This window comes from Rousettus aegyptiacus, unplaced genomic scaffold (assembly GCF_014176215.1).
Source record: "Rousettus aegyptiacus isolate mRouAeg1 unplaced genomic scaffold, mRouAeg1.p scaffold_m13_p_9, whole genome shotgun sequence".
Taxonomy (NCBI): Eukaryota; Metazoa; Chordata; class Mammalia; order Chiroptera; family Pteropodidae; genus Rousettus; species Rousettus aegyptiacus.
In genome coordinates, this window is record NW_023416312.1 from 95,634,229 (window position 1) to 95,661,186 (window position 26,958).

The 26,958-nt window shown below is 35.8% G+C and overlaps 1 protein-coding gene and 1 pseudogene across 2 annotated transcripts in view; both read left to right on the forward strand.

The window, feature by feature from the left end:
* FMR1NB (FMR1 neighbor) overlaps positions 1–26,958 on the forward strand; it is a 34,115-nt gene continuing 7,157 nt past the window's right edge. Inside the window, exons 1-4 of one of the 2 annotated variants that reach the window (XM_036227251.1) lie at positions 1–401; positions 13,317–13,433; positions 16,374–16,514; positions 17,875–17,971. In XM_036227251.1, the coding sequence (XP_036083144.1) occupies positions 92–401; positions 13,317–13,433; positions 16,374–16,514; positions 17,875–17,971 (665 nt within the window). In that variant the 5' untranslated portion in view covers positions 1–91. The remainder of the gene's footprint in view (positions 402–13,316; positions 13,434–16,373; positions 16,515–17,874; positions 17,972–26,958) is intronic. The other variant, XM_036227252.1, reaches the window with a different exon arrangement.
* On the forward strand, positions 7,814–7,932 carry LOC118607999 (annotated as a pseudogene).

Here is a 26,958-nt window from a genome sequence, read left to right on the forward strand (position 1 = left end):
AGGGTTACCACGCATGCGCCAGCTGACGAGGGCTTCTCGGTCACAGGCCGCCTGCAGTAAAGCATATTTTTAGCTTGTTAGAGTATGAGTCATGCCTTCCCAAGGAAGGTTGCGTAGAGGAAGAACCAGATCAAAGACTAGGGCGTTGCGTGCTGCGCGCTCAAAGCCAATGATTTCTGAAGCTGAGGGGGGAATCGGTGAGGAGACCCCCGCGGTGGAATCGCCCCAGCGGGGAAAGAGCCCGAAGAAGCAGGCCATCATGGCTGCCACGCCTCAGCCCAGCCGTAAGGAGTTCCTGGGCGGCCTGACGCGCCAAACTCAGAAATGGTCCCAGAATCGCTTCAGGATGGTCCTTCTCACCCTCTTCATCCTGATGGTGCTGTGCTACTACATGAGTCCTGGTGAGTGTTTTTCCCGGGCCGGGAGGCAGGCTACCGGGATAGCCACCCCGGGAGCCTGCCCTCAGCGCCCCCCTCCACCCCACAGGCCTCCCTCTCTCCTCCTCTCCCTTCATAATCGTGGACTTCATTCGGCTTCCCTCAGAAAGCAGTCTGGTCCAGACTTTTCCTCACTGATCATTGACCTCCCTCACCGCCCCGCCCTTTTAGAAAAATGGAGGCAAAATTCACGGAACGTAAAATTATTTTACAGTGGACAGTGCAGTTTAGTATATTTAAACGTTGCATAGTCACCACTTCTTTTTCCAAAATATTTTCATCACTCCCAAGTGAAAACCCATACCCATTAACACCACAGTTCCTCCCCATTTCCCAGCCCCCTGCCACTCGCAATCTTCTTTCTCTCTTTCCGGACTGGCCTAGTTTAGACATTTTGTGGAAATGGTAACGTATACTATTTATCATCTTGTGTTTGGCTTATTTTACTCGGCATAATTTTTTTGAGATTTATCCATATGGTGTGTATCAGTTCTTCATTCCTTTTTTATAGCCAAATAATATTTCATTATGTGGCTATATTGAATTTTGTTTATCCATTTATCACTTGATGGGCATTTGGGTTTTTTCCGGGTGTTGGCTATCATGAATAATATTGCTGTTCATGTTCAGGTTGTTATGTCAACATGTTTTCAAGTTTTTTGGACATAGACCTAGGAGCGCAGTTGCTGGATTTTATGGGAATTGACTGTTGAACTTTCTGAGGAAGTCCCAGACTGTTTCGCAAAGTGGTGGAACCATTTTACATCGTCACTAACAGTGTATGAGGGTCCCAATTTCACCATTTGTTACCATTCCCACTTTTTTTCACTTTTGTTATTCTAGTAGGTGTAAAGTGGTTTCTTATTTTGGTTTTCATTAGTATTTCCATATTGTATAATGATGTTGAGCATCTTTTTATGTGCTTTTGGATATTTGTATATCTTCTTTGGAAAAATGTCTATGCAAGTCCTTTGACCATTTAAAAAATAATATAACATTCTATTTTTAATTTTAATTTTTATTAAATTTATTGCGGTAACATTGGTTAATCACATTATATAAATTTTCGGTGTACAACATTATAATACAATGTCTGTATACTCAATTGTGTGCTCACAATCCGAGGTCTAGTTTCCTTCCATTACTATATATTTATCCCTTTACCCTTGCTTTTGACCATTTTTAGATGGATTGTTTGTGGTTCTGTTATTGAGTTATAAGAGTTTTTTATATATACTAGATATATGATTTATAAATATTTTCTCCCATTCTGTAGGTTGGCTTTTCACTTTCTGAATAATTTTTTTTTGATGCAAGAAAGTTTTTAATTTTGAGACAGTCCAATTTATCTATTTTTAAATTTTGTCTCTTATGCCTTTGGTGTCATATCTAAGCAGCCATGAAATCATGAAGATTCATTTCTATGTTTTGTTTTAAGAGTTTTATGGTGTTAGTCCTTATATTTAAATTGTTGATCCATTTTGAATTAGTTTTTGTATATGGTGTGTTAAGGGTCCAACTTCATTTTTCTGCATGTGGATATCCAGTTGTCTCAGCACCATTTGTTGAAGAGACATTTTTCATTCCTTGCTGAATGGTCTTGGCACCCTTGTTGAAAACCAGTTGACTATACATTTATGTGTTTATTTCTGGACTCTTCAGTTCTAGTCTGTTGGTCTGTGTGTCTATCCCCCTGTCAGCACTATACTCTTTTGATTACTGTAGCTTTGTAGTAAGTTGACAAATTGGCACATGTGAGTCATCCAACTTTGTTCTTTATTCATATTGTTTTGAGTATTTAAGACCCTTTGCAATTCTGTTTAAATTTGAGGATCAGATTTTCCATTTATGCAAAAAGGCCATTGGAGTTTTGATAAAGATCGCGTTGAATCTGCAGATTACTTTGGGCAGTATTGACATCTTAACAATATTAAGTCTTTGAATCCAGAACATTTGGATGTCTTTCCGTTTATTTACGTCTTCTTTAATTTGTTTCAGCAATGTTTTGAAGTTTTCAAAAGTCTTTAACTTCCTTAGTTAAATTTGTTCCTTGATATTTTGTTTGTTTGGATGCTATTGTAAATGGAATTATTTTAACTTCCTCTTCGGATTGTTCATGCCTGGTATATAGAAGCACAACTGATTTTTGCATGTTGATCTTGAACTCTGCAACTTTACTGAATTTGTTTATTAGCTCTAGTAGGTTTCATTGTGGACTTTTAAAAAATATTCAATATGTAGAATTATGTTATCTGTGAATGGAGAGTTATACTTTTTCCTTTACAGTTGGGATGCCTTTTATTTCATTATTGTCCTAGTTGCTTTGGATAGAATTACCAGTACAATGTTGAGTAGCACTGGAAAAAGAGGGCATCCTTGTCTTGTTCCTGATCTCAGGAGGAAAGCTTTCAGCCTTTACTATTGATTATGATGTTTTTGTTAAATGTTTTTTCTGCATCAATTGAGATGATTGTGTGAATATTTTCCCATCATTCTATTAATGTGGTATATTACATTGATTTTCTGTGTTGAACCACACTTGTATTTTTAGGATAAACCACACTTGGCCATTGTGTACGCTGTTTTCAATATGTTTTGCTTTTGGTTTGTTAGTATTTTGTTGAGGCATTTTGCATTTATAATCACATGTGATATTAGTTTGTAGCTTTCTTTTTTGTGGTGTGTTTGGCTTTGGTATCGGGTTAATAATGGCATCATAGAATGAGTTGAGAAGTGTTTCTTTCTCTTTTATTTTTGGAAGCATATGAGAAGGATTGGTATTAATTCTTTAAATATTTGGCGGTAATCATCAGTGAAGCCATCTGCTCCTGGACTTTTCTTTGTTAAGAGGGTTGCTTTTTTTTCTGCTTAATAATATGAGTTTTCTCTTCTTTTAATTTTTATTTTTCAATTAGAGTTGCCATTCAATATTATTTTATATTAGTTTCAGGTGTACAGCACAGTGGTTAGACATTTATATAATTTTAAAGTGAGCCCCTGGTTAGTTCAGTATCCATCTGGCACTATACATAATTGTTAAAATATTATTGACTATATTCCTCTGCTGTACTTCACATCTCTGTGGCTATTTTGTGACTACTAATTTGTACTTCTTAATTCCTTCACCATTTTCACCCAGCTCCCTAACCCCCCTCCAGTCTGGCAGTCACCAGTTTGTTCTCTGTATCTATGAGTCTATTTTTATGTTGTTTATTTTGCTACTTAGATTACACATATAAGTGAAATCATATGGTATTTGTCTTTCTGTCTGGATTATAATACCCAGGTCCATCCGTGTCGTTGCAAAAAAAAAAAGATTTCATTTTTTATGGCTGAGTAATATTCCATTTTATATACGTACCACAACTTTTTTATCTAATTGTCTATTGGTAGACACTTAGGTTGCTTCCATATCTTGGCTATTGGAAGTAATGCTGCAGTGCACATAAAGGTGCATATATTTTTTCAAATTAATATTTTGGATTTCTTTGGATAAATAACCCAGAAGTGGAATTGCTGGGTCATAAAATAGTTCTATTTTTAATTTTTTTGATGAACCTCCATACTGTTTTCCATAGTGGCTGTACCAGTTTGCAATCCCACCAACAGTGCACGAAAGTTGCCTTTTTCCACATCCTCACCAACACTTGTTTGTTGATTTATGGATGATAGCCTTTTGGATCAGTATGAGGTGACATCTCATTGTGGTTTTAATTTGCATTTCCCTAATGATTAGTGACGTGGAGCATCTTTTCATATGTCTATCTGTATGTCCTCTTTGGAGAAATGCCTATTTAGGTCCTCTGCCCATTTTTTAATTGGATTTTTTTTGATGTTGTATGAATTCTTGATAAATTTTGGATATTAACCCTTTATCTGATATATCATTGGCAAATATTTTCTCTCATTCATTAGGTTGTCTTTTCCTTTTGTTGATTGTTTCCTTTGCTGTGCAAAAACTTTTTAGTTTGTTGTAGTTCCTGTTAGGAAGTTTTGATAAGGGTTTCAATTTCTTTAGTTGTTACAAGTCTTCCCTGAAAATCTTCCTTCCCTAAACTTCTTTCACAAACTACTAAATTCTCTCACTAACTCTTATAAATACCTTTCTTTCCTTCACGAATAGCTTCCCTTCCTCATTTCTCCTAAAGCCTTCTTTTCATTACCTCCCACCATATACTAACCTCCCTCATCTCACCACTCAAAGTACTACAACCTCTATCACCTCCTTTCTTAAAGCTCTTCTGCCTCTAAGTTCACTTTACTAACCCACCTTACCTCACCTGTCAAATTCCTTTCTTTATCACCTCCCTTAACAGATCTTTCCTTGCTCACTTCCCCTCACAAAGGCCTTCCCTTCTTTCATGGTTATCTTCCCAGTCTCCTCTGACCTCACAGCTGACTTCACTCTTTCACTTCTTCCCTCCAAGGCTTCCTTCTCTCAAGTACTTGACTTCTTTACTTCCTTTCTCAAAGTACTAGCCTCCTTTATTTTTAATAATAAAGGCCTTCTCTTTGTCACCTCATTTCACAAATATCTTCCTTCTCTTACCCTCTCTAATGCCTTCCCTCTCTCATCACCACTCCAAAAGTTCTTCCCGATCTTCAGTCAAGGTCATTTCATTCACCTTCCCACAATGACTTTCTTTTGCTCACCTTACAGGCCTTGTCACTCCTTAGTCAAAAGCCTTTCTTCCTTATCTCACAAAGCCCTTTATTCCCCTCATTGAAAGGTCTTCATTCTCTCACCTCCCTTTTAAAATGCCTTCATTCTCTTGCTTCACATTGTCCTTCTTTCTCTGATTTATCTTTTTCACAAAGGCCTCACCCCATCAGTCAAAACGCTTCTCTTCATTATTTACCCTCATCTAGGCCTTCACTCAACCCCCCCTCAGATGTCTCTTTCAGTCCTTCAGGGGCTCCCCTTCTTCCCAGCCACATTTTCCTCCTTTACCACCAAAAGTACTCTTCCTTTTCTCCCCAAAGTCTTCTTTTCTTCTTACTAAGTGGTCTTGCTGCCTCACTTGTTTCACTCAGAGTCTCCCAATTCCTCTTCCAACTCTTTCTTGCCCCCTTCCACTCAAATACCTTTCCATTCTCTGTGGCCTGTTCTCCTTAGCTTCAAAATGACATTCTCTAAAGGATCATCTCTACCTTACCTCCCATGGCCTACTCTTTCTCCCAACCCCCTCACAGTGGGATTCTATTTCCTCATCTGCATAAAGGCATTGACTTTCTCAAAGTCTTCCTCCATCCCTTGAGTTCCAGCCTAAAGCCCAAAGGTCTTCCACTATCCCCACCTATAATCTCAATGATTTCTCCCACCCTGTCCTCCCCAGAGGCCTTCCATCCCCCAACCAAGGTCCTCCAACAGTCAAAGAAGGAGTCATAAATTGGGCAGAGGCATTGTAAGTAAAAGGAACAGAGACCTCTATCTGTTGTGTTACAGCTGTATGGGTTTATAACTTTTTGTGAGTGGTGAAATTCAAAATTAAATAAAATATATGCTATGTATTAATTTATCAAATATTTTAAAGAAGTTAGAAAAATATTATTTCTACTCTTTAAAAATATTTTAAGATGCTTTTTAATTATGGTTTACAAACCATATTACTTCATATTATTCAGATTATTTTTTTTACTCTTCATCTAAAATATCAAAATATTTCTGAATTACTTTTACTGTATTTGTATATGTTAGTTACAAATACAAGAGCCTTACAAACTTAGAGCTTTCTCATTCTCTGAAAAAGTAAGTTAAAAAACTATACATTTTATTCTTTTTCTTGGTCCCGTGAATTCTTCATTTTTCTATTTTTATTTTAAATAGAACTCTTACAAAAAAAGAATTCTGCTATTCAGTGTTATTTCTTTATTTTCAGAAGGACCTTTTACAATATAGGTTTAACATATTTTTCCTAAAATAACCCATAGTTCATTCTTTATATTGTCAGATTTCCCAGATCCTCAGGAGGTAATATGTGACTGGATAGATTAAATTTCATTTTTTTTTGTTTAAAAAGATTTAATTTAATATAACTAAATACACTGTTATGAGTTGAATTATGTCCCTCTCCCACACAAAAAAGGTTGAAATTTTAACCCCCAGTACCTCACAATGTGACATTATTTGGAGATAAAGTCTTTATAGAGGTAACTAAGTTAAAATAAAGTGGGCTCTTATGACTGGTGTCCTTATAAAAAAGGGACATCTGGACACAGAAGTAGAGATTTATAGAGGAAAGACTATATGAATAGACACAGGGATAAGACAGCCATCTACAAGCCAAGGAGAGAGGCTAACCAACCCTGTTGACATCCTAATTTTGGACTTTCTAGAACTGTGAAACAATAAATTTCCACTGTTTTAAGCCACCTAATTTATGGTGCTTTGTTAAAATGAACTTAGCAAACTAATATATACTGAGAAATAAGATAATTTGGCCATGGCCCTGGAATATTTTGGTGAAAGCATGGACCTGGTCCTAGAGCTAAAATCCCCCTTCTCCTTCCTAGACAGACCCTTCTGAGTTCTCTTAGATTTAATGCCACCAAGGGTAATTGAGGTTGAGGGACCTGAGGTGACTCTGAAATATCTCCACTTTGCATTGTCATTTGGACTCCCAAGCCACATTGTTTTTCAGGTTATATTTATGCAGAAGATGTATAGACTAGTGGCACGCTGGATGAGGGAACTAATAGACTGGAGACTGAGAGTTTGATCCCACCTTCTCCACCAGTTCTCTGTAACTAGTTGGGTCAGTCCTTATTGCATATCCTTTTCAGGGAGATAAAAAAGGAGAAATAAAGACTGACTAACAGGTAATATTTTCAGAATGCTTTATCTCCATAAACAAAACCAGGCGACTAGTTTCTGTATCATCATATTAGAATACTTCATTTCTCTGTTATCCGTGGGGAGAGGATGAGGCAGTACATATAGATAGAAGGTCTGGCTGCCTGCCACGTACCTCATTAATCACCCAGCTTGCTCTTGCTTTAATCATTTGTGCGTGTGGTGTAGTTGAAGGAGTTAGGAGACTGCAATTGTCTTAATTCTACCACTGACTCAATGTGTGACCTTTGATGAGTCACTTTAGGCTTCGGCGACCTTGTTTAAATATTGAGATTTCACTAGATGGATCTTTCTCCTGACTCAGTCATTCGTATATCACCTTCGCAACTCTTAGTTATCTTAATGCTGCCAGTTATTCATATTTTCTTTAAACTGCCTCACTTTTTTACAAAAATATTTATTTTTAAAGGAAACTGTAGCATAGCTATAAATGAAAAATTGGTCATATTTGCTATTAAGAGAATTATTTATAAAAATATCCTGAAAACAAAGTAACGTTATTAAATTTAAAATTATAAACAATGTCTACAGCTATGCCACTATGAACATGCCCAATCTTGTCTGATCTCGGAAGCTAAGCAGGGTTGGGCCTGATTAGTACCTGGATTTGAGACCACCTAGGAATACCAGGTGCTGTAGGTGTTAAATAAAATAAAATTATAAACAATGAAAGACATGTGAGAAAATATTTACTTCTTTTCCATGGTACTAAGTACTTCAAATATGACTTTATTTTATCCTCACAATCCTCCAAAATAAATATTATGACCATATTGCAGATGAGTAAACTGAGGCAAAGAGAAGTTTACTGACTTGCTTAAGTTCACCAACTAGTATGTGGCAAAGCCAGGATGCAAATTCAGGTTTATTTGAGGACAAAGCCCAGAAAGACGATAGTCTAGGTAGACTTTCAACTTACTAAAGCCCAAGCAAAATTCTTTCCAAGCTGATACCATAAGCTACTGCTCCCATTCTGTGAACTCATCTAAGAGACCTTGCTACAAAGCAAGGCTGCAACATAATTTGCAAAACAAAAGTGCAGGGATTCTTGTTCAAAATTTATTATGAATTTCAGGAACACTGAAGCAAAATTGGGGCCCTTCTAAGAACCAGAATCTGCAGATTGCACAGGTCGCGTGCACATGAAGTCTGCAGCTTCGAGTCTATTTTCTTCTCTTTGAAATATAGTTAGATTTTTAGTATTTTTTTTTCTAACAGGGACATTTAAAAAATTAAAATTCTTTGTGACGGGCAAATATAATTGGCTCTTTACCTTTTCTTGCTGCCATTTAAGAAATTTGGCTCCTAATATTTTGTTTGCTGAGGATGTTAATTACTTTACACATGCAAATTAGAGGCTTAGAGGACAGAATTATTCTGCACAAGAAAAGTGATGGGGACGGGAAAAGAGGCTAGAGCCTAATAGGATGGAGAGGAAGATCGGAGAAGACCTGGGTGCTGGCGGAGACAGGAGAGGAGGACAGTTGCTCCCAGGGTTGCAGTAACAGGGACATTGTTTGATGACATGGTAGTTTTGATATACTAGTGGTATACATATTTTTGTACACTTTTAAAATAAATACATACGGAACAAAGGTTAAATACATCTATAGATATTCAACTATGTTCCACCCACATTCAATTCATGTAATGCTGATGGTACTCACATCACACTTAGGGAAATACTGCTTAAGTTAATTTGTAAATAATTTTCTTTGTAGGGAAAAAACTAGGGGTAGAGAGCAGGTTAAATATGTTGGAGACTTTTGATTCAGGCCTCCACTGATGGTGCCTATCTGAGCAAATATTTAATTGTCTCCTCCATTTCAAATACCCATTGAAATGACCAAAAGTTCTATGATGGTTGAAAACCCAGAGAACCAAGAAGGGTGCCATCTGCCATCAATATGCCAGAAGTTTGGAAAGCTTTCTGAAAGATAGAAAGAAGGCCAGGCCAGACACTACTGAGAGAATTTGTAGCAACCTGTGTTTTACCCCAGGTTAAAGCTAGCACTATTAGACAAGGGCTGGAGGCTAAGGTACTCGAAATTGGGGATCAGTCTATCCTGGAGGGATCCCAGAGAGCACACCATTGCAGAAGATAACCTAGAGCAGATGTCACCAAACCCTAGAGCCTCAGACCATATGTGGCCTGTTAGGAATTGGGCTGCATAACAGGAAGTGAGTGGCCAAAGCTTCATCTGTATTTGCAGCTGCTCCCTAGTGCCAGAATCACCACCTCAGCCCCACCTCAGATCCACCTCAGATCATTGGGCATTAGATTCTCACAGGAGCACCTGTCCTTGGTGCCAAAAAGGTTGGGGACCGCTGGCCTAGAGTGAAGACTCAGGCTGCCATGTGCTACTACCAGCCAACATTTCCTTTAGATGGTGTGCTGACAAGGACATTGGGAAAGGTGGGCATCGAGTGAACAAATGTTTGTGCAGAACATAGATCCTGTTGAGGTTGCTTCCAACTGTAGCTCCTTTCCTGTATGGCATAGGGCAGCAAGCTTTCCAATTAGGCAAAGTGTGCCTGGCAATATTTCTTTTCCCCTGTGCTGGAAATACTCTTCTAAGCCCTCTGTATGCCAGGCTTCTTCGAATCCTTTTTTTGCCTTTAACTTAAATAACATCTCTGAGAGACCAGCCCATATTTAAAGTAGTTCCCCTACCTTATACTCTATTGGTATTCACTTCTTTCCTGGCACTTATTACAATTTGTAATTATTTAATTTGTTACTATACTTCATTTTTTGTCTATTCTTTCCACTCTATTGTAAGCTCATGGGGGAGCAGAGATCTTATTTGATTTATTCACTGATGTATCCCCAAAACCTATAATACAGTAAGCAATAAATAAACATTTAATTGCATGAGCAGGTGTTAGGACAAAATGAATTGGACAAAATGGGTTATTTTTAATATTATCAAGATATGTAATATACAGTGAAGACAAAACTAATGAATGAACATTTATGCATAGTGTTGAAATATGTAAAAAATGGTTTTAGAAATTTTAGAAATGGACAAAATTACAGTCATGGTGGGAGACTAATACATATCTTTTAGTCTTTGACAGAAAACAAAGATATTGAGCATTTGAATAATTCAATTTAGTTTGATCTAACATGTATAATAAAGTTCATATTTAAATAATAAAATTCATATCGCAATAAAGTATCCTACAGGATGACAATACACATTCAAATGGATGTGTATGGAAGTTGGCCTCATCAAAATTTAAAAATGGACTTTTTCATTGATGTAAAGGACATTGAAAAAATATAAGTGAATGGTCTCATGATTTAATCCAAATAACTTTTTTAATTGAAGAAATGATTTAAAAATTTTTCCCCTGTCTACCTCTCCTTCCCCTCTCCCCGCTCCACCCAGGTAACCACTAGTCCATTGTCCATGTCCATGAGTCTCTGTTTGTCCTGCTCATTCGTTGCTTTTAAGTTTATATCCCACATATAAGTAATATCATGTAATTTTCAACTTTTTCTGTCTGGCTTATTTTGCTTAGTATGATTATTTCAAGGTCCATCCATGTTGTTGCAAATGGCAGTATTTCATTTCTTCTTATGGCTAATATTCCATTGTATATAAGTACCATAACTTCTTTAGCCAGTGATCTATTGTAGGACACTTTGGTTGCTTCCATGTCCTGGCCACTGTGAATAATGCTGCTATGAACATCGATGTGCAGATATCTTTTTGGATGGGTTTTCAAGTGTTTGGGGTAAATACCCAGTAGAAGGATTGTCGGATCATATGGTAGATCAATTCTTAGTTTTTTGAGGAACCTACATACTGTTTTCTATAGTAGCTGTATCAATTTTCAGTCCCACCAGCAGTGTATGAGGGTTCCTGTTTCTCCACATCCTCTCCAATAATTTGTTATTACTTGTTCTGTTGATTATAGCTATTCTTACAGGTGTGAGATGGTATCTCATTGTGGTTTTGATTTGGATTTCCATAATAGCTAGTGATGTTGAGCATCTTTTCATATATTTGTTGGCTATTTGTATGTCCTCTAGGGAGAAAGGTCTGTTCAGATCCTCTGCCCATTTTTTGATTGGATTGTTTTTTTTTGTTATTGAGTTGTATGAGTTCTTTGTATATTTTGGATATTAGGCCATTATTGGAGGTGTTGCTTGCAAATATATTTTCTCATTTGGATCAAAAAATTTTTATATATGAATGATTTTCTAGGCAAACTAAAACTAAACTTGACTCATGAGCACAAATGAGTGAAAAGTTGCTAAGGAACTACCCCCTCCACAAAATGTAGACTCAGATTATTTATGGATGACTTTTCCTAAACTTTTAATCGATTATTATATTTCCTGTGATGTTTAAGCTGTTTCAGTATAGAAAAAAAGATGGGTAGCTTCCAAGATTATTTTATGAAGCAGATATCCTCATGCCAAATCCTACAGAGATAGCACACAAAAGAAAACTGTAGACACATTTCACTTCAGAATGTTGATCCACAAATCCTACATAAAGCATTAGCACTTGGGGGCTTATTTCAGGAATGCAAGAATAGTTTAATATTGGGAAATATATTGACATTTAACAATTAATATGCAGAGGGAAATATGATCATGGCAGTAAATAGTAAAAGCATTTGATAAAATCCCACTTCCATTTTTGATTAAAATGAAACAAAACAGCAACAGAAAATTTGTAGTTAACTAGGACTAAATGACTGGATCCTTAATTTAATAAAAATAAAATCTAAAATCTATCTTTAGCCAGCAGCCAAAGTTACACTTAATGATGAAACAGTGCATTTCCATTACATTCAGATACAAATTAAAATGGATGCGATACCAGTATTCTGGCCATCAAACTGGAAATAAGAGAAAAGGTGAAAGTGCAAGAAAACCGGCATTAGTCCCACTACTGGTGTACCCTGGTTAAGGTCAAGAGCCATTCCCTAAGAATTTCTCTTAAGGGATTTTTGTGTATATCTGAAAATACATACCTCCAGTGATAATCGTTGTATGTTCTTTATTTCTAATTGAGGCATAATTGACATATAACATATTACTTTCAGGTGTACAACGTAATTTGATTCAATATTTGTATATATTGTGAAGTGACCACCACAATAAAGCTATTTAACATCCGTTACTATACATAGTTACATAATTTTTTCTTGTGATGAGAACTTTTAAGATTTATATTTTAAGCAACTTTCAAATATGCAATCAGGTATTGTTAGCAGTAGTCACCATGCTGTAAATTATATTCCCATGGTTTATTTATTTTATAACCAAAAGTTTGTACCTTTTGATCCCCTTCACCAACTTCTTCCACCCTTACCCCCATCTCAGGCAACCAATAATCTGTTCTCTTCATTTATGAGTTCTATGCTGTGTTCAGTATATCAATAAATTGTAAATAACTCAAATGTCTTTCTTTGGAGGAATTATTTGCTCAGTTATAATAGAGCCATATAATGAAATACTGTGAAGTTATTAAAGATAGTGTTGGAAAATATTTAATGATATAGACAAATTCATCTCATGGGAACAGAGATGGATATTGTTTCCTCTTACATAGGAGGGAATCATGCGAATGAAACTAGAAGCAGATTGAAGTAGTGAGGAGGAAGGATAAGGAAAGGCTTACAGTGTCTCCTGAGGCCTTGGTTTTTATCAGTAAATAAAGAAGCCAACATTTTCCCCAGGAGTTTCTATGTCAGAGTCTGATTTAGTTGGAATATTTGCTGATTCCAAGTTGTTAATTGATTGAGCCTCTCAATGTTAGTGCTGCTTATCAGAGGCAAATGCACAATTGCAAATCAGTTTACAGCACCACAATGGGATGTGTTGGACTATAATCTAAGCTTTTTGACATTCTGATTATTAATGGTACCTACGTTGTTATATGATGTATGTACAATATCTGTTAGCTCTTAGACTTTCCACAATTAATTGAAGCAAAGATAATTACTATAGAGAGTTATAAATGCCTTATATGTTGGGATTAATAATTTTGCTTTTCCTTAAGGATTCGTGAATTCTGTGTCCCCAAACGAATATCTGTGGAGCAATGAAGGTCCTAGAGGAGAATCTGTGGAAGAACCTTCTACATGGGTCTCTGCGTTACATTTCTTCTTTCCAACAAGTAAGTTCTTGTTTGATTTTTTTCCCTCCCAATGAATGTCTTTGTTTTGAAAATAATAGTTAAATGTTTGGTAGGCAGTGTGGTCACCTGGCATTGGAGTGGGATAGGCCTGACTTTGCCCTTTGCCTTAGGCAAGATTACCTCTCTGAACCTCAGTGTCCTCAGCTTTAAAATAAAAATATTTACCATAAAGAACTGCAAGGATGAACTGAAACAGTATTTCATAAATGTTTGTCACTCCTTCTCAAATATCTAAACCTTTCACAATTTACCTTAATGGCATTGCCTGAAATTCAGTCACTGACCCAGTTTTGTGAAATCAATATCTCTGTGGCATTAATCAGGGTGCTCTGTGGCTCTGATGTACGGAATATACCAGATGCCTTCCCATCTGTTTTAATGATAAAAAGTTCAGGTTTCAAGTCACATCGTCTTTTGTGATTCTGTATATAATGTGTTTATCAAGCACATGATGACCCCTGAGAATTATTAAGCGCAAATAAATATGTTTCATTTTGTACAGCATGCAGTATGCTTTCAAGGAGAAGCTTCAAATAAATTGACATATGCGAATTATTAAAAACCATACAGAATTTGTTCTAATAAAATTTACTGTGCATATATAAACACAAAATTATATCCATTGTTTAATTCCAGACTCTAGCACTGAATTATTCTTTAACCTTGCATAAATCTCTTCATGTTTCTCTATTTTGGTTTCATCAAGTATAAAACAAACATTTTAACACCGAGTACCAATGAGAATAACAAAATACACTAACTCTTTAAATAAATTAAAAATGCCGCCATGGCCAAATTGAGTAGAGAAAAAGAAATCTGGGAATATGTTGTAAAGCTAAAAAGAGTGGTTTATTGAGTATCAAAGTTGGTCATAAATAACAATAAAAGATGATTTAAACATTAGAGCTCACAAAGATAGCAGATGTAAACTGTTTCATAGTTATCTATAACTACATTATACCAACACTAAATCAACCTTTAAAAGGTCTAAATAAGATAATTATCTGCACGTCCAAAACACTCCTCCAACCTGGAACAGTAAATTGAGTCAAAATCAATTGTATGAGATGTTTTTACCCAATGAAATCAAACTGTTCCATTTTAAAAGAACATCTGACCTAGGTTAATTCACATCTTTCAAAACAGTGATTAAATATTGATAAAATATATATGCTGTCTTCTTTGAGAAGAATCACAACAAGTTCATTAAATGTGAAATACTTTTAACCAATTTATTTCCTCCCTTGTATAATTGAAAATGAACACTCTTCCCACTTAAGCACTAAAAAAAATCTGTCATTTGTTATTAGGCTGTTGTTTGTAAAAGATTCATCTCTTGTAGATTAAAATGATAACCTTGAGACAGACTGGCACGGAAACTTGATTTTTCCCCCTCTGAACAAAATTACATACTTAAACCTGATAAAAATTGTTCTACCCTTTTGATTCTTCAAAGTTACAAGTGTAGAGATCATCTAGTCTAGTTTCTTACATGATTTAAAATCTCTTCTATTATTTTTGTTCCTGGAAAGTGCTCTCTGAACACAGCTAGTAGTGACAAACCCAGCCTGCAGGAACTCCGTACCATCTCTGACTGGGCCCTGACTGTTGTTACCCTTTTTTTTGGGTGCTGCCCAACCTGAATGTGGTATTTCAGATACCGTCCAACCTGAGGAGGAGAGTCTCTGTTGGCCTGGTGGAATTGAGGAGCGGGTTACCTAGGGTGTATAATAACAAAGTTGACTAAACTCTAGTGTGTCTAAAATGTTTGGGAAAAGAATATCCAGGCCAACTGGTAATGAATTAAATCTGTGATCTTGCATAAGTTACTTTGACCCTTTATGTGTTTATTTTTCAAATGGAGGCTGTGAAACTCATTTTGAGTTTGTAGTAAAGATTAGAAATAATGTACGTAAAGCAAGATACCTGGTCCAAATAGGTGGCCTAGTGAATGGTAGCTATTATTATTTTTACCTTAGCTTCAGGAATTGCCAGTCTTTAAAGACGAATATAATAAAATATATCAAAACGTAAAAAAATGCTTATAGCCGTTATATTGTTCTTTGCTGATGTTGAAGTGCTTTAGAGTGACTGCAAAACATCAGTTATTACTTTTCTAAGGCTGTAGTTGTTGATGATATTGGAGGTGGAACCACATCTATGCTAGCCTTAAGCCATGCTATAGAGGTTTTCTTTTAGAATAATAATTTGATATCTGCCTTTTTAGTTGTCATTTGTTTGTCTTATAAAGCGGGATATTAAAAAAATCAGCTGCTTGAACTTGTGATTATAGATTTTAATATGTATGAATTTATTGTAGTTGCCTGAATCTTGGCCATAAACCATTGCCTGTTCAAAATTATAGAGTCATAACTTAAGTCCAAAAGGAAGACTCTTAAAACCTTTGATAGTATCAATATGATAAGTGTTCACAGAAAGTAGATCAATACCAGTAGTATTACTTAACTTTCTAGCAGTAAACTGTGTGAATTTTACGTAAATTCATTCTCATTCATCCATTCGTGTTTCTGTACCTTAGGAAAATTGAGTGAGAGGATATCTGTGGTATTATTTTAACAAGGTGTTAGTTTTATGGGCATTTGGCCTATTCTTGTTATTTGGCTCCTTCTGTGTTATATTTGTAGCACCACACCCAGTTTATGATTTATAGTACTTTTAACTACCTTACCAATGATTTTTTAATTTGTTTTTCTACAGTTCATGTAGAATTGAAAATGTGATATTAAATAATTGTTGTAATTTTTAGTTTAGCTCTTATCTTTTCAGTATTCATCACTATTTGTATGTTATTCAATCTTTTCTTTAAATGTACTAATTAAATATTTGTTTCTTTGACTTTAAGTAATTATTTAATTAGGGACATTGCTTATTAATCATGCTGAATTTTGTTTCCAAAAGCATGTATTCCAAAGGAAAATCAGGAGTTGAAGGCTTGCAATGATCGGCGAGATCTTAAGGAGAGTGAATGTTTGGAATACAAATGCTGTTATTCATCATTAAGAACCAGTAACTTCAGCTGTTTTGCCCCATTAAAAGATAGTATGTTTATCCTCTTACATTTATCATATTTCTATTTTTAAAAATTGAATAAACATGTCACAATGGCGTAAATCTAAATTTGGATCTCCCGGCTTAACATTTAAAGGGGGCTTGCAGCCCTAGAGCAGTACTGCCTGTAGAATGTCCTGGGGTCATCAGGCCTCTGTTCATGAGCAGTTTCTGCTTAGCCCTCAGATGTGACTATGGCAATTTGAAATTAGTATCATCTTTTCTTTTGCTTTAGTCACTGTCTATCTTGTCCCAGAGATTCCAGTCTTTATGAGACATAACTTTCAATGCTTGGGAGAAGATAGCAATCAGCATGCCTTAGTTTGCTTTTCTCTTCCTACTTCCACCTCCTGAGTCAACTTCTTTCATTTACCTTGTCTTCACCATCTCAGTATGTGACAGTAGACCTAAATGTTTTTTTGTTAGGGTCTGTCTCTTAGTTTCTCTTTGTTTCATCATTTTTGAATTAGGTTCTTCTCTTAAGATTTTTTTTCTTTACAAAGTTTTCAGACTTAGACCATTTGTTTTTGCTCCATTTGGGTAGTGGGGACATATTACCAGTGAGTGCTCTGATGGACACATTTGATGTGATTAAACACTGACAAATACCACAGAATGGATGCATGCAAAGCAATGTCTTAGGTTAATGTGGTCCCTATTCAATTTACACGTCTTTGTTGAACATCTAGTATTAATCATGGAAACTGAAACCTGATCATGAATATAGTATTCCAATTTTAACACTGTCACATGGTGTTTATATTTCATTCATCAGTTTAGTCTTCGTATTATGTGTGAAGAGACATTTGGTTCTTGTAGAGGGAAAAATTGAACCATGACTTAAAATTCTCCAATCATATTAGAGTGCATTTCCGAATGAATATAAGAATAAAATATGCCGATTCATCTGATTTAATTTCTTGTTTAATTTAATGTTTTATAATTTGGAAGTAAACATTTAAGAAGTCATTCTTTTATCAAGTTAACTGTTCACAGATTAATTCATTCTTTGAGTGCTCTAGGATGCATAACATATGGCCAAGGAAGAAAAAACACACTTAAGCCATAGGAAGAAATAGAGTGTGAATTAGTAATAATGTCAACAAAAACAGTGGGATCATTTTGTTAAGGCTTCCATTGGGAGGCGCATATTTAAAAGTGTTGTGTTTCAAGAACATTTCATAAACTCCTGCTACTTACAGTGTAGCAAGGATATTACCTGTCATATAAGAATACTTCCTTATTTTATTTTATTAACTGATAGATGTTTTTATAAACACTTTATAAAAGCACTCAGATTTGCTTCTTTTGCTTAAGTCATAAAAGTAACAAGATATAATTAAACCAACAGGGCCTCTGCAGATGTTCCGGATACTTGGATTTAGCGGTGTCAGCATGATGATCCTGGCATGCCTGCCCATTTTTTGCTTCTCTCTTTGCCGGAGGAGGTAGGAAGACATAAACTTTTACTCTCTGATTGCTGTGTATACTTGGATATTTCTGTGAAGTCACATTTATTCATATGCTCCAGAAACACAGGTATTATTTTTGGGTCTCCTTTGTTTAAAAAAAAAAGGAATCTTGGGGAAAAAACCCTAAAAGTAGAATTACCATAATATTTTTTGAAATGCATGTTATTTTACTTTTTCTAAAAATTTAAGACATCTTTTTGCATAGTCTATTCAGTCCCTCATCAAATAAAATCCCAATTGGAAGGACAAGTAAGTGAGCGGGAGGTGTGTGATGTGGAGATGGTTATTAACTGCAAATCAGAAAGATCCCCAGAAGTGTTAGTCTCCATTTACTGTTGGGCCTTAGAGCCTTGATCTGGCTTAGAGCCAATTTGTAGCAGGCTTTCTCTTAGCATTTTATACAAAATCCCAGTGGGCTACTGGCATGATGCTTCTAGTTTTTTTTTTAATAGCTCCCCTTTACTTGGACAGAGTGGGTGTGGAGGTAGAGAGCAGGGCCAAGACTAGGGTGAGGTGAATGAGGCACTTGGAGCACAAAATTTATGGAGACACTCACTCTCAGGTTTGTGTAAGTGCAGGGTTGGCACTAGCATGACCCTGAGAGTACGTACCTCCTTAAATTTTCTGGTAAAGAAAAGATGCCTGTTGAAGATTAAACATCTTTGATGTTTTTATTTAAGTTAATGAGAAAGTGATATTTGAGTTACCAAAAAATTATTTAGATTTCACTGGAAGGTTTAGACTATATACATATTATATCATTTTCCACAAATATCATTGTCTTTTTTTCTCTTTCTTGTACCTTTTCCTTGAGTCCAATTAATGTGTCATATTCATCATTATATTTTCAGTTTCTAGCAAGGTGCTTTATATACAGTGGAAACTTAATATATTTTTGTCGAATAATTGAGTGGTTGAGCAAATAAAGAAATACAGTGGATGGGGTTGGCTAGCCTGGAAGGCAGTCCTATAGTAATTTAAACTTTCTCATTGCTTATATGACTTCTTCAGACCATTTTGAAGACACTGTTGGGTCATAGCCTTTCAGGTCTTCTGGTTTGCATATGACTATTGATTCCTTTCTGAGTTTTACTTGGTTTCTTATACTGATTGGGTATCTCTATTCCTAGGCTTCTCTCATTTTCTTTCTCTTCTCAAGTGATTGGTAATAGGAGTGAAATTTTTGACTCTGTCCTTCTTCCCTCCAAAGCTTGAGTTCATATAAAAAATAACTCATGAATAAAAATGAAATCATACTTGCTAGAAAGTGGTGGCTAGGATAATGCTATGCAATTTAGAGTGTCTTGTATAATTGGACTAGTATACTAATTTCATCATGGCCCCTCTATTGTGCTTCTGTGTCAGAGTTTTATGGGGATGTTCAGGTATACTGGGTTTTTCTCCAAAATGAATTTCAAAGGAATATATTTACTTCTATATAATATGAACTGCTTAAGGTACTGGAACAATGTGAATAATATATATACTGAACATCACAAATTTTGGTTTATTACAATTTTTTGTTTATTTATTTATGTTACTGTTTTGCGTAAGAGTTGTATGTTCCTTTGATCATCCTGAGCTTCTTGTTGCAGCCCCAGAGTAGGTGTCAGTTTTGTCTTGCTCCTTAGCTGAATTTCCAGGATGGTTGAGGGTTGGAAAGGTCACTATTAGCTTTTCCTGGTAAGTTGATTTTAGGGACAAGGGGAATAATTGTGTTAGAACAAAGATCCTATCCTCGATACCAAACGAGGAGCTTAAATGGCATCCAAAGCCTGTTAAACTCTGTTTTGAGGGGGGCAGCATCTCTTGTTAGAACTATCCCCTTAATTCACTTCTTGTTCATTCCCAAGAATAAACAGAGATAAAGTATTACAGTAGATACAATAAATGGCCCCATAAAAGGGAAATAGATGTAGCAGTAAAATCAGTATGTTAGCGGTTTCAAAAAGAAAAGTCAAGCACAGTTGCCTGTCTAAAACAAAAGCCAAAAGCCAAATGGCAGATCTTCAGTAACATGATCTGGCCCTGAAGCCTTGAGCCATTGGAAAATACTCTTAAGCTCCTCCTCCTCTTGGCTCCTGTCTTATACATCAGCTATACATTCCTGCTGGCCTTCAGTGGTGGGCCAAAACAAATAATATTTTGACATTTCCCAGCTCCTGCAACTCGGACAGTGCCTTTTATTTAGAGGTCACCTAAGGAGCTAACAACTAATAGGAGTTAGAGGGATGAAAAATGAGAATATGAGCAGGTAGGAGAAAAGAAAGCACTTTGGCTGAAGAGGATAATCACTTTCTAGAGCCAAATGTATTTCATTCTTTTGATGCCTAATTCATGCTTTCCACAATTGACCATATTCAGTCAGTGTATGTGCTAGGTATTATGGAAGATACAGAACTGCCTGAGACATAAGTCCTTCTTATAACGAGCTTAAATCTACCTTAAAATAAATCTGAAGCATGACATGTTAAATAGTAATGTAAGGTAGAATATAATTAAGGACTAAAATCAGTGGTGACAATAACTTTTAAAAGTTACAAGACAGTGTAAGCATAGGTAAAATTTCAGGATAGTGGTGGGAGGAGAGGATAGGATGAGGGAGGGGCCCACGGGGGCTACCTGGAGGAGGACTAGTCAAGTTCTCTCTCTCAAGTTGAACTATGGACATCTATGTATATATTATTGCTATTTTTATACTCTTAATATAAGTTACAAGATTGTAAATGTATTTAATGTTAACCAAAGGTATATTAAAACCCATATTCACTGATTACAGTTAGGTACAAAATGTGTATCCCTAATAAAGGTGGTAAGGAAGTATGTATACAGATAACAGTGGCTGTTAGGGAGTGAAATTATGAATGGTTTGTTTTTCTATTTTCTCTCATTTCCAAATTTTCAGTTATGTGCTTACATTGCATTTTTTTGAAAAACAAAGGAAAGAAAGGAATATTTAAGATAACTGCAACTGTAGAATAATTTAAGTGTCCAGTGGAGGGAGTGTATTTGCTTTAGAGGGTGATAGACTTCACCACAGAGGCAGAAGGGGAGATGGAGTTAACATGTAAAAGTAATGTGTTTGGGGAAGTAGATCAGTCCAAAAAAAAATTAATAGTCCCGAAGCAGTGAGGATCCAGACGAGCTAATTGAGCTTTTTGAAAGAAGAACAAGATTTGGGTTTAGTGGGTAGGCGCCTTCTCACAGAATTCATTACATCCAAATAGAGTCTTTCCTCTATAGATCCCTTAACTGCTTGTCATTTCTAAGCAGAGGGCTGAACTTTGCCCTGGAATGATCTATAACCAACTTTCTAGTTCATTTCTGCTTGAGTTCAGGTGTGATATCAACCAGGTACATAGAGAACTCATACCAACTTGAACTGGTTGTACATTATAAAAAAGAAAGCAGAGAGTATTAGTGAAAAGCTTTCTCAGAATTTGCTACTAATAGCTCTGTTAAACTCACATATAAGATGTGTTTTGAAATTCATTACATCCTCAAGGTTATTTAAGATCTATTTTTATTTTCATTAATAAGGATCAGAAGCCTCATTAGGTTTAAGTGTCAGCTGGTAGGCTTAAGACTTATGTAGTTATGAAGGAAGGAAAAGATCAGGTGAGTGGGGACAAAAGGAAGCAGGGGAGGGGTCTTTAGGGGTAGAGAGGAGATGGGAGGTGGCTGAATTTGTTCCCATTACAGTAATAGAGTGCCCATAACAGTGCCAAATTCAGTTTCTAATCTTTATTTGTTTTTAAAGTTTAATATTTATTCATATATCATTTAAGCACCTATATATGATATAGAGATATGATAGTTGTGTGGGTACATAGCTTTGGTAAGGTGGAAACTTCAAACATGCATATTAAACTCAGACTAAGTGCATTTTTATATTATTTTTCTTACTATCAGATTAAATTTGTAACTTTGAATTAGGAAAAAATTCAGCACTCAGTCTGAAAATGACAAAACTGTTTTCTTTCAATTAATAAAAGAGGCATGTTTTTCTTTAAGGTTATAGATCATCTGATACACAGATGATGTAAATTAGCACATCCCCCATACAATTTCAATGTTGCTACTTGCCAGATGGCCCTTACTGAAAATTTCTACATTTAGAAAAATCCTGCTGCGTGATTCTCTGTATTATAATGTGGTTTTCATTATGCAGATAGTCTTAATACCACTTACTTTTTTAGAATAGGAGGTAAAGAATTGGGAGTAAATGTGTCAAAAATTGCCTAAAAATCATCACCCATTGAATTTTAAAAACAGGCATTTACATTTTCAAATCCCCATGTTTGTGTATTTCATTATACTGTACACTATAATTAGTAATGTTAGTTTGAAAAGCTTTATGCAGTAATTAGCCAACTGCTGAAAGGTTTGAAGTTCTTAGGATTATTTACATATGAATTCAGAGAAAATAAATAAAGCCTATAAATTTGAAAAGTATGGCTAAGCTCTAGGAACAGTGATAAAATATGATCAGATGAGAATGTGAGAAAATTGGAACCCTGCTCTAACATGAGTCACTACGGATTTGAAATTTGCAGAAAGCCAGCTCTTTTTGGACCCTGTTCAAGGTAGCTTAGTTACTGAAATAATAAGAGAACCTCATTGTATGTGGATTATATGTCTGAGGTGTTCCTGTTGCAAGGACTCTAAGGGCAGTATTTGAAAATTCTGGAAGAGTAGATACTATTAAAAAGAACAGTTTGTTAACAGGGAACTAATAACCTCATTGCCAAATGTAGTGGCCTTTTCTCAATTCCCATCCAACTTGACCTTTTTATGTCACTGTTGAGTTCCTTCTCGAAACTTTCCTTCCTTGGATTTCATTGTTTTCTGTACCATTCTGATCTATCTTAATTTGCTTTTCTTTGTTTTCCCAACTGTGGTTGTTTTTCAAAGCCTTATCTCATATACCAGAGAATATTACAAGTATCTAGCAGAAAGAACATTTACAAAGATCTGTGTTATATAGTTCTGTATGGTGAGCTTAACTTCTTTTAATACTGGTTTTTTCATAAGATTAGAGACTTGAGTTAGGTGATTTCTAAGGTCATTTCTGGCCATAATATTCTGTGCTTTTCTGAGTGAATGACTCTAATATGAATTCTGGAGTCCTCGCCTCTACCTGGTCCATATTTCCACCTGCCCTTATGAATTAGATGTTCTGTTAGCTCTTTAAATGCAACATGTGCAAAACTGAACTTATCTCCCAGATCATCTCTCCTTTACCCCTGTCAATTTCTGTCAGTGATTTCTTTAGTCTCACAGGCTTGAAACCTTAGAGTCATTTTGACTATTTACTTTCCTTTATCCGTAATATATAATCTATTCTTTTAGTCTCCCTGTCATTTTTTTTTGGTTTCCTTTGGAATGAGTCAGGGGTTTGCCTCTTATCCCATTTTATTGTAACAGCCTAGTCCAGATCTTGTATACTTTCAGCTATCGTCCTGGGTAAGTGGTTTCAGGAGAGGAGCAAAAGGGAACCAAGATTCGTTAGTCTTCTAGGGCTGCTATAATAAAATACTACAGACTGGGTGGCTTAAAGAAAAGACATTTATTTTCTCACTGTCCTGTAGCTAGAACGCCATGATCAAGATGCCAGCTGATTTGATTTTTGGTGAGGGCTGTCTTTCTGGCTTGTAGATGTCCACCTACTTGTTGTGTGCTCATATGGCCTTTCCTTGATACATGCAAGAGGAGGAAGAGAGAGAAAGAACAAGCTCTCGGTTTTTAGTAAAAAAAAAAAAAAGATAATTTTTATAATGATATTAGTTTTACCAGTTGAGGCTCTAACCTATTACCTCGTTTAACCTTAATCACTTCTTTGGAGGCCCCATCTGCAAAGACAACCACACTGGGAGTTAGGGCTTCAATAGATGAATTTTAGTGGCTCAGACAATTAGTTCATAAAACAAGGCTAGCTAGCATCCAAGGGCAAAGGCAGGATTGGGAACCAAGGAGCATGTCGGAGATGTCCAATCCAAAGAGTTTATATAAGACAAGCAATAACTGGGAAGGGGCTGCAAGTGGGGTTTGGAAAGTGGTTAGGAGTTGGGTCTTGGAGCAGTTTCCTGGTGCTTTAATATGAATGTATGGCTGTGCCCTTAGGAAGGAGGGAATGAGTAAGGATGCTCGCCAACCTGGTTTGGACATGTACTTGAACTCCTCATCTATCCTCCTTCCAATCCAACATGTAAAGTTCAGCCAGACGTATCTTCCTAAAATAGTATTATTTAATTTCTATATATCATTTAAGAACTAATGCATTCAAGAATATCTAGATTCCAGGCCATCCATTAGGACAAAGGTGAAGGATGACAGGTGAATTAGATCATACTCTGTGCTCTCAAAGGACACAGTCTAATAAGGTATATATATAGTCTTCAAAGTAGAAAGTTATACTGCATAAAAAAATGTACAGATAAAAACAATTAGCATTTTTGTTTTGGCCTTTTCTAGTTTATGTAAAGTTTTCCCATACATTGCCTTAGGTGACCTCAAAACAGAGATGCAGGTAGATTTGTCGTCTTGCTCAAGATTACATAGTAATAGAGTGAGGATTCCATTCTGTCCTCTGAGTTCCTTGCTTTTTTACTATAGAAAACAGGAAGAAAAGTAGATAAAACACAATGGCATCTGATTGCTTCAGGTCTACTCAAAGGGCTGTGGCTTTCAGAGTTATCTATATTGGACTCATTCTATAACTTCGACAATTTTTCTTGGAATACTCCATTAATCTTTTGCTCCAGCCGGGGAGCTATCTTTACTTTTCTTGGCATTCTCCAGGCTTTATCTTTGCCTCTGCTCTTTGCTTTGCTCATGTTGCTTCCAGATCTTGGTGTGATTATTCTTCATCACCTTTACTTATTTGAAATCTTTTTGACCTTCAGATTAAAGTGACCCCAACTCTTCCATGAAGTGTTCTGCAACCAATCCAGGTCCTAGTGTTTTATCTTTTCTTGGAACCTTTTACTGCACTTGTATTCTTATCTGCATAATCTAACATAATTATTCTTTGTTTCTTATTAATAGTTTTCTTTCTCTGGCTAAATTGGAATTTCGATGAGGCTAAAGTGCCAAGATTCATACTTCTTTGAGTGTAGAATTGTGGTTCCCCAAATGGGGTCCCTGTACCAGTATCATCATCATCCCCTGGCAACATGTAAGAAATGCATGTTCTCAGGCCCCACCCTGCACTTACAGAATTAGAAACTCTGGGTTTAAAGTCCAGCAATTTGTGTCTTGACAAGTCCAGCAAGTTATTTTCATGTACATCCAGGTTTGAGAACCACCAGTCTCTAGACCAAGTGGTAGGCAGCTCAGTAAATAATGACTAAATAATCTAATTAGTTGTTTCTGTTGCTCTTCTATCTTTGTGACATTGCAAATGATAAGTTAAACTTGTAAAATTTCCTATCTATAAAATTGATGTTATGTTTTTAACTATCTTAAAGAATATATATTTACGTAATAAGTTAGAGTTTGTTAGGAAGTATGGGAAAATTAACCCACCAGTGTTTCTCAAACTCTGGTCTATAGATGGCTTCTATCGAAGGAACATTGGGAATATTTAATAATACAGATTCTCAGGCTGTTTATTTATTCTTTCTGCAGATATTTATTGTACACCTCCTTTGGTCAAGGCACTTTCTAAGTGTTGTGTTGTGTTCTACATTTGCTCGTCTTCCTGGGCAGCCTCGCTGTCCATGTTATGAGCCATCTAAGCTCATAGTCCCAGAGTTCTCTAAGGTACTCAGTTCAAGGAATCTCTCCTGTACTCTGCACTGGCCACTCATTTTTCATGCCCGTATCCTGAACCTTGACATTCATCAAAAATGTAACCTCTGAGTCTCTGAAATCTTAAACTTCAAAATCCTACTCTCTTTAACCAAAGGTGCCTTGTCTTCTAGATTTTTCCTGTCTTTTCTCTTGCTTATACCTGTTCTCATTGAGACCGCTAGAATCTTTAACTCTGTTTTTCCCTGGTCTTCTAGCTTATTTTTTTTCTTTTTTTTAAAAACTTTATTGATATGTAATAGACAATTAATTGCTTCTATTTAAGTTATACAATTCAATGAGTTTTTTATTTCAATTATAGTTGGCATGCAATAATATACCACTCTCAGTTGTATGGCCTAATGATCAGAGCTCCACATAACTTGGAAAGTGATCACTCCGCTACATCCAGTACTCCTTTTCCCCCTTACATATTTATTACAACATTATTAACCATCTTCCCCCATGTTCTGGTCTTGTAGCTTTTTAACGTCATCTGATTTTTTTTCTTTTTTTTGTCCAGCCTGAATCCTATTGCATGGTACATTATTTTTTTTATATACTGCATAATGAAAGACCTACTTTGAATTCAGCATGTTTTTATTTCATTTTTTGCACGAAAATCACTTTTATTTTATTTTTCTTCCAAGCTTTTATATATATATATATATATATATATATATATATATATATATATATATATATATAACATTTTATTTTTTAATTTTTTTCCTCCCCCTCCACCCTCCTCTCTGGTAACCACTAGTCCATTGTCTATGTCCATGAGTCTCTGTTTGTTTGTCCTGCTCATTTGTTACTTTTAAGTTTACATCCCACATATAAGTGATAATGTGATTTTCAACCTTCTTTTCCTGGCTTATTTTGCTTAGTATGATTATTTCAAGGTCCATCCATGTTGTCGCAAATGGCAGTATTTCATCTCTTCTTATGGCTGAGTAATATTTCATTGTATGTATGTGCCATAACTTCTTTAGCCAATCATCTATTGTAGGACACTTTGGTTGCTTCCATATCTTGGCCATCATGAACAACGATGCGATGAACATTGGTGTGCAAATATCTTTTCGGATATGAGTTTTCAAATTTTGGGGGTAAATAACCAGTAAAGGGATTCCCGAATTATATGGTAGATCAATTCTTAGTTTTTTTGA